The sequence below is a fragment of the Onthophagus taurus genome, chromosome 8 (assembly GCF_036711975.1).
Source record: "Onthophagus taurus isolate NC chromosome 8, IU_Otau_3.0, whole genome shotgun sequence".
Classification (NCBI taxonomy): domain Eukaryota; kingdom Metazoa; phylum Arthropoda; class Insecta; order Coleoptera; family Scarabaeidae; genus Onthophagus; species Onthophagus taurus.
In genome coordinates, this window is record NC_091973.1 from 14156204 (window position 1) to 14165711 (window position 9508).

Below are 9508 nucleotides of genomic sequence, written 5' to 3' on the forward strand. Positions count from 1 at the left end.
TTCTTCTGTTCTGTTAGCAACCGCCTTAATTAAAGTTAAATCAGTGCGTGGTGACCTTTTTCTGGTTCGCGCCTTGATTGATCAGGGCTCGGAAGTCTCCTTCATAAGTGAATCGTTGGTGCAGCGTTTGTCTCTTCCTCGTAGTGCAGCTTCCGTTCCAATTAACGGTGTTGGATCGACGCGAACGTGCATATCCAATGGACTTGTTTCGATTCAATTGGTGTCGCGACGTGATGGTTCGATCTCGTTTGAAGAAAAAACGTTTATTCTTCCGAAACTAACTTCATACGTGCCTAAAGTACAGTCGAAAAGTATTCCTCCGGAACTAAAGACACTTGATCTTGCTGATCCTGAGTTCAACTCTAATCGCAAAATCGATCTTATTCTTGGTGTTAAATTTTATTCGCGTATCATTCAAAATAACATCCGAAAATTTAATAATGGGTTCATGGTAGCACAAGAAACGTTGTTCGGTTGGATTCTCTTCGGTTCAGTGTCCGATTCGTGTTCTATCTCAAATTCAGAGCGGTACGGGTTCCAGTGTTCGGTCGATCGCGAGCTTTTGGAGACGATTCAACGTTTCTGGAAGTTGGAGGACGATTCTGTTCCGATCCGGAAGCTTTCTTCCGACGAAGAAGAATGTGAAAATCATTTCCTTCACACGTATTCGCGGGATTTAAGCGGTCGGTTTGTTGTTCGGTTGCCTTTCAAGCGATCTCCATTAGCGCTCGGTGCCTCTTATAACGTCGCCGTTAGATCTTTCGGACGAATGGAACAGCGGTTCGCGAAAAGTGAGAGACTATCTGTATCGTATCACGACTTTATGCACGAATACTTGTCTCTCGGACACATGCAGCTCGTTTCATCGAACATACAAGCTCCAAATTATTATCTTCCGCATCACGGAGTGGTTCGTGAATCCAGTACTACAACTAAATTGCGCGTCGTCTTCAACGGGTCTGCTCCAACATCTTCCGGACTCTCATTAAATGACTGTTTACATATCGGTCCAAAGTTACAGTCAGAATTGGTTGATGTTCTATTGCGTTGGCGACGTCATAAAATTGTCTTTTCTTGCGATCTAGAAAAAATGTATCGTCAAATTTATATTCATCCGGAAGATAGATCCTTTCAGCGGATAGTTTGGCGTGATAACCCTTCTCAAGAGATTCAAAGTTACGAATTAAAAACGGTTACCTACGGTTTATCGTGTGCACCATTTCTAGCTATACGATGTCTTCGACAGCTGGCCAACCAGCATTCTGGTCTTCAACCATCCTGTTCAGCGGTACTATTAAACGACACGTATGTTGATGATATTTTGACGGGTGCGGAAAACATTGTCGAAATTGGCCAAATCATGCAACAATTGAATTCTATTCTCACGGCGGGCGGCTTTCACGCGCGAAAATGGATTTCTAATCATCCTGAAATACTCGCACAATTACCTCCTGACGATGTGTCGGTCACTAAGACGGTTAATTTCAGTGAGGATGATTCTCCACGAGCGTTGGGACTTCTCTGGAACAATGAAAGTGATCAATTTTTGTTCGTGTTAAACAATAAAATCGAAATTAAAGATCCACTCACGAAAAGATCCGTCTTATCATTCATAGCGCGACTGTATGACCCTCTCGGACTCTTATCTCCATTCATCATCACTGTCAAAATCTTCATGCAGGAGTTGTGGGTGCGCGGGCTCGATTGGGATGATGAACTTTCTTGCGATCTCGCGAAAAAATGGACCCTTTTTCAACGCGATCTTTTAAACGTTCCAACGATTCGCGTTCCGCGATGGCTCTGTATTGATAGTGACACAATTAATATTGAGCTTCACGGTTTTTCCGATGCGTCTTCGAGTGCCTTTGGTGCGGTCGCTTATCTTCGGGTAGAAAAATTGGCGGAGGTGCGGGTAGTGTTGATTGAATCTAAAACAAAAGTTGCTCCTTTGAAAAATGTATCGATACCACGCTTGGAACTGTGCGCGGCGGTAGTTCTTGTTCGGTTGATAAAGCGCGTTTCGGTTGCATTAAAACTAGACAATATTCCTGTTTTTCTTTGGACTGATTCCACAGTAACACTTTCGTGGATACTCAGCCACCCAAACAGATGGAAAGACTTTGTTCGTAATCGGGTCATCGAAATTCAAGACTTACCGGAAGCTAAATGGTCCTACATTTCCAGTTCAGAGAATCCTGCAGACTTAGCTTCGCGAGGTGTTCCAATCAACCGCCTTCAGAACGAATCCATCTGGTGGTCCGGCCCTCCTTGGCTTTCTGGTCCTTCAAATTCTTGGCCAACTTCGCAAATTCCAAATTCTCCAGAAGCCGATCGTGAGAAGCGAACTACGATTTCATGCCATGTGGCATTGGTTCAAGGCTGGGATCTAAAAACAAAATATTCTTCGTTAATAAAACTATTACGAATAACGACGTGGTGTTTTCGTTTTATTAAAAAGCTTAAACGTGACTTTGTTACAGAGTATATTGATCCAGACGAAATTGAAAATTCTCTTTTGTTTTGGGTTCGTGACAACCAACAAAGCAACTTTAACGAAGAAATTCAATGTCTACATAATGGAAGACCTATTCCAAAGTCAAGTTCACTATATCGACTTACCCCTTTTCTTGACGGTAATGGTTTACTAAGAATCACCGGACGTCTTCACTTCGAGTCTCTACATTGGGATGAAAAGCACCCAATGATTCTTTCAAAAGATTCCCATTTTACCAAGCTGATTATCGATGCTCATCACAAACGGACGTTGCATGGTGGTACACAATTGACATCTTCAATTCGAAGACGATTCGATTGACCGGTTGATCTCGGTCGAATTTTTTTTTCTTTTCTTTCATTTTATTTTAAATTCATTTATTCAATTTCATTTTCATTTTATTATAAACTTTTCATTTTTTTTGTGTGTTCAATGTAAATATTTCAATTTTCTTTGTCTTACTTACGAATTACAGTTGTCTGTGTTGCCGATTCGGCAAGGCGGGCGGTATGTTTAAAAAGTTTAATTTATTTTCATTTTGTTTATTTTAGAATTGTTAAAAAAATGTATTGTTTTCGTTTCATTCGCATATTTTATTATTATTTTATTTTTAAATTCAAATATTATTTCATATTGTATTTCTTGTTCCTGTTTGTCTTGTATAAAAGTCGTGTTTTTCGAATAAATGTTCTCTTTTGTCGTTCAGATTTCGTGGAGTTTAATTCAAAACTTGTTTCCTCAAAAGTTATTTCGATTTTCAATTCCCGAAAAAAATACCCCTTTAATTCCGCGAAAGTTTTCGTTTTACAGTAACTTACTTTATATATTCAATTAGTTTAAGTTTGTTTTTACGTTTAAGTTAATTATTTTTACTTCCTTTTTATATTAAACTCCATTAAAATAAATATCGTCGTTGTTTTTTGATTTTAATTTTTACTTTTAAATAACTGGTTTCCATTTAATATTATCTCTAGAAAGTACATAATCATTAAATATTATTTACATTTTTGACAATAAATATTTATTTTTTGTATAGTTTTCTAGTTTTTGTACTGTACGGTTAACAACTACTTCTTACAAGAGAGACTATGAAGAGGAAAGCTGCTGTCTTTCATTAAAGATATATCAAATGTTGTTTTGGATTAAGTATAACTTTTATTTTTACGTTTTGTGTTAAGATAATATTGATTTAAAGTGCATTAAAATGAGTTTTCTATTGAGAATATACAAATTTCGGACAAAAGAAATATTTTCTTAAATGAAGCAATTCATACTTTCAAATAAGATGAAAAAGGTTTGAACGAAACACATAAATATTCTAGAATAAAGTAAAAATCGTTTACGTCGAGATCAATTTATTATTAAAGTAAGCAATTTTATTCTTTAAATCCAACTATACGTATTTCTGGTAATAAACTTATTTTCTTAAATGAAGTAATTCATGCTTTCAAACAAGCTAAAAAAAGTTTGTAGTAAATATATAAATATTCTTGAATAAAATAAAAAACGTTTTCGTTTTAGATCAATTTATTATTAAACTACAACAATCTTAGTCTTAAAAGCGAAAACTAAAATTTTCTTTGTGGAAATCTAATATTGTCTTGCAGATATCGGAACCTAAGATTGTCTTGCATCAAATCAATTAGGCTTGCTGCAAGAAAATATTTTTTCCCGTGTAGTAAACAGAAAAAAAAGTTTTGTTTTTTATAAAAGAACCTGTTCTTTAGGTTCTTCATAAATTTGATTTTTTTTCAGAAACACTGTTTTATTTTACAATTTAATCCAGGAAGGAAACGAGCATTACTAAAATATCAATAATACTTTAAATTTATTGGTGATGTGCATACAAATTGTGGAACATAAGAATTGTTCGAATATACTGTTCTAGTAATACAAAATTTGGGTTTATATACAAATTCTTACATGCTAACGTAACAAATAATCAAGTGTTGAAAGCAATTAATTTAGGTCGCGAACCGTACATTGCGCGCGGTGTGCATTACGCAATTTTCGGTGCGTGCGAAGACTTCGGTCAGCAACGTTTGCTAATTTACTTACGAAAATAAAAGAATAAAAATAAAAGGAAAATGAATTTATTAATTGAAAAAAAAATTTCATCTTTAATTGAGATTAAACACATATTTATATTATTATATACTATAACTCTTATATTATATATTTTAAGTTTAATAAAAATTAAGTTAAAAATTTATATATAAATAAAGATTCCCTTTAGGGGAAATGTCTTTCCGGTCACAACGAAAACGTGGTCGACCCAAAAGAAACGTTTCCACCGTCACCATTCATTATAAGACTGATAAAAGAGAAAAGAAGAATGTATCGTGAGATTAGGATAACTGAGAACGCCGAATTGAAAAGAAAATTCAATGATTTTAATAAAACAATTCATAAATTAATTTGGGAATTTAAATCGGCAAAATATATTGAAGCATGTGATAAAATAAATTATTCCAAAGGGAAAAAATATTTCATTAAATTAAAAAATTAACCAATTACAAAAAGAAAATAACATCACGTATACTTCAGAGATTGATTTAGCGACAACTCATATATCAGGAAGAAAGCTACGAATTTTTGGAAGATGATTATTTCGAAAAACATAAATTCCAGGAAGTAGATCAATGGTACAATGAATTTCAACACCATACATTTACAGGTTGTCCCGTATCTTCCGCATCAGAGCATTATATGGTTGTAGGATACATTATTCTGAAGCGATCTTTCCAATAAAATTTTCCAATAGCGGATAACTTTAAACTGTTCCCGTGCGATAATTATAAACATTTCGAAAAAATTTTATTAGAAAGAGCGCTTCAGAATAATGTATCCCACAACCGTATAATGCTCTGATGCGGAAGATACGGAACCCTCTGTATAGCTTTACACAATGGTAAAAACTCATCGCCCTGATCGGATAACATTACAAGGAATATTTTAAGAAGATTGGATGATGAGGTACATATATACATAATAAAAGTCTTTAATTATTGTATCAAGAACAGATATTTTCCTAAAGAATGGAAAATGAGAAACAATAATTTGTATTCCTAAAAAACGACTTACTCTCTCCGAGGGATTACAGACCAATTACTCCATTATCCGTATCGAAAAAACCTTTGAAATTGTTATAAAGAACAGATTACTGTCTGTGGTCAATTCGTTCATTCCACCATATCAGTTTGGATTTAAATCAAAAATGTCCACTACTCACCCTTTTAAAATTCTAACGTCAAACTCATTTAAGCAAAACCGGAATAAGAAAATTCGGCATTACGTTTAGATACCAAGAAGGCATTTGACTCAGTGTGGCATAAAGGTCTTCTATTTAAACTGGCAAGAATGAACGGTTCACCATCCCTAATATTATTAATAAACAGTTTTTTGTCTAATAGAACACTACGAGTAAGAATGAACGCAAAATAGAAATTTTTATACTAAATTGCAGCCATTTATAAAAGTCCATATTTATGGACTTTTGTATCAACATTGAAGAATGGCACAACATTTTAATATCAAAATGTTCCCTTTAGAATCGATCGAAGAATGTAGCTACATCTAGATTATCCGTCAATGTATACACACCTGTCACTTCTCCAGTCGCTTCGGTTTATGGACAGGAAATTCAAATATGCGAAGATTGGGGGTATTTATTAGACTGTTCTTATACTCAAAATAAGAACATATTCTCAACATGCTGCTTAAAAAATCACACATTAACTGTAAATATATTCAGGCTTTTCTAAATTTATATACTATTGAAACTTACTTGAGGATATAAAAGCTAATAAACACTTAAAAAGACAATAAGAATACAATAACAGACATAACCATAAGAAACTATTCACAACTAAAACACTTAAAAACGACTAAACTGAATATCGGGAGAAACAACAAGAATTAGTTAAGTTAAAATGGAAGAAGCAATCGAATGATCATAAAGAGTGTTCGAAGAAACACTATAAGTCAGGGAGAAATGTATCGATGATAAAATTAAAATTAACGATCAGAAAAAGATTGTTGATGACGAAATCGGTGATAGATTATGCCCACCTCCCACTATTTTAGATAAATTCGATCACCATGACGAACAGCGAATGATAAACAATGATTTATTAGAACCACCGATGCTTTGTGCCGTAACCGATGAAAAAAATTATGAGAATTTCCAAGATATTAATAAAAATAATAATAAGCATTGTTTTACCCCAGATTTAAATGATTCTAGTCCGGAAAACTCTTCGTCATAAAAAAAAGAAAAGGTGGGAAGCCCAAAAGTTCATTACTATCATGGAGTTTATCGACAACATGAACGTTGGTTGCTAATGAGGCTAAGAAGGGTTATGCGAGTGGATACCTTTTAACGGCTAAACAAAAGTTACTTGAAAACAGTACCTTTTCGGATACCCCGCTGAGATTAATCGAGGAATCCAATGAACACAAGAAGGAGAAGAATCAAAAAATAGTGGAGAAATGTAAAGTAAGGTTGAAATTGAAAATTGAACCTATGATTAAGTGTTATCGGCAAGTTGATGACGATGATGAAATTGAGGATAAGTTTAAGGAAGATAAATTTAAGGAAAATAAACTTATTGAAAATAAATTTAATGAAAATAAACTTAATGAAAATAAGTTTAATGAAGATAAGGTTAAAGACAAACTGAAACAAGAAATATTAAAATTGGGTCAAGATAAACTAAGTCAAGAAAATGTTGGTGAAAATCTTCAAAAAAATGTTAAAAATGAAATGAAAGAGATTGACTATCGTTGTCTATTAAAACCGGATGATTTGGATAAAAAGAGAGTTTTAACAGCAATGGGAGGGTTATTTTACGCGGGAGAATTAAAAGCGATTGAACCGCCCGACGTTTACTCCATAACTTTGGACGGGGACTTTTTTTATTTTAGATTTTGGAAGTTTATCCAAGAAACGAAAAAGAATTAACGGTCGGAACAAGAGTAGCTGCTTATAGGAGTCAAAAATATCGTTGCCTTTATCCAGGAAGTGTGGCAGAACCCGATTCACCTATCTCAAAGTTTCTTTCCGTTTATTTCGTCGACGGCGATAACGGAAAAATTCCATTGAAAGACATCCGATTACTCCCTTCGGATTATCCCTTCATGGAATATGACCCAAATTCTTTATCGAGCTTAAGCAAGCGTAAAAGAAGAACGTTAACAACGGAAGATTCGAGCGGAAAAAATTCAACTCCACCAACACCGAATCAAAAATTCAGGATCATTACGAAATCCAGGAGAGTCACCAAACGAATTCCTCGACGTTTAATGATATTAATGATGACAAGAATAAGAAGAAAATGGAAAACCAACAAATTGAAAAGAAGGAGCGAAAACATCGGTGTACCGAGGAAAATTGTCAACACAAAAATAGGAAGCATAAGAAACACAGGGAACATCATCATAAAAACGAGAAAAGTGATGAAAAAGATATTGAAATAGTCAAAATTAATATTGACCAAATCGATTTCGATTCGAAAGAAATTAATGAACAAAAAGATATTAATGCTGTAATTAATAATGAAAATGATTTTACGAGATTGACGATCGTTGGGAATTGAAAGCGATTGAACCGCCCGACGTTTACCCATAACTTTGGACGGCAAGCAAAGATATCGGCCCCACATCATGCCTATTTTAAGAGATGCCGTGAGTTTATTTATTTAACATTTTTGCATCGTAATCTTCACGAAAAGTCTTCTAGAATGACTCCAAACACGATGGGGTTATCTCAAAAATTCTTCATGTTACTAATTTTTTTCTTTTGATCTTTGTTGTTTTTCTAAGATAAAATAATCGTGTTTGCATTCATTTTTTCAATTTTTTTTAAAAATTGTAAATTAAAGTTGACGTTTATAATCGGAATTCTAACCATTTCGTTTAATTTTAGAATAACTTTTTAATTGCTTAATGGTATGAACTATTATACTTAATAAATATGACATCCTCACAAAATTTGCATTAAAAGGAGTGCAAATACTCCATATTTAGTTTAAACAATAAAGTTTTGAGTAACTCCGGTTGTCAACGTCAAATTTTATTTTTCCATTTTTTTAATCCTCTTTAAAAATACTGTTCTAATTGCAAAACGTCACATTTCCTTCAAATCGTTTGGACATCGTTCTCATCTTGGTAATTCGATTCAAATAATACACCCTAAAACGAATTTAATTAAACTAATTACATTAAATAATTCAAATAAATTAATTCTTACGGGAATTAGGAACTTAATATCGTATTCGGTTGCTTCTTCTGGGTGATGATGCCATCGAACATGGCAATTCACATTGCCTAAAATCTCCCAAAATTCTTCTTAGATTCTAATATAGGCTCGATCTGAACTTGCGGTCGAAAAGAAAAGCTGAAATCGACGAAAAAATAGTTAATTAATTAATTTAAACTAAAACTAGAACAAACACTAGCACTATCACTAGAACTAACACTAGACCTAGAACAAGAAACTTTCGGGTTAAGCCGTGCGTTTTTCGAAAAAATGTTTTCAGAAAACAAATTCGAAGTGACATTTCGAACTTGTTTCTGAAGAAGGTTGCAACATGGCATCCGAAACGTCAAACATTTTTTCAAAAAACGCACGGCTTAACCCGAAAGTTTCTAGTTCTAGGTCTAGTGTTAGTTCTAGTTTTAGTTTGATTAACACCCGCCGTGAAAGCCTTCGTACTTATAATTAATTAATTTATTTTTATTTTTAATTGTTTAAGCTAGTCTATTTCGACATACCTGCTGCTTTCATCCAAAGTATCCTCGATATTCTCCATAGTAATTTCATCTTCGGGATTTGCAACCACATCATCTTCTAATTCTACATTAAAATCATTTTCATCATTAATATCTTTTTTTTCATTAATTTCTTTCGAATCAATTTTTTCGAAACTTTTCTTCGAATCGAAATCGATTTCTTCATTAGTAATTTTGAGTACTTCAACATTTTTCTCATCGCTTTTCTCGTCTTTATGAAGA

At 33.7% G+C, this 9508-nt stretch overlaps 1 protein-coding gene across 1 annotated transcript; it reads left to right on the forward strand.

Annotated features, from left to right (window-relative positions):
- The first annotated feature begins 1675 nt into the window (after window positions 1-1675).
- On the forward strand, window positions 1676-2815 carry LOC139431222 (uncharacterized). The gene has a single exon (XM_071198860.1). The coding sequence runs from the start codon at window positions 1676-1678 to the stop codon at window positions 2813-2815; it is 1140 nt and encodes a 379-aa protein (XP_071054961.1).
- The last annotated feature ends 6693 nt before the right edge of the window (window positions 2816-9508 follow it).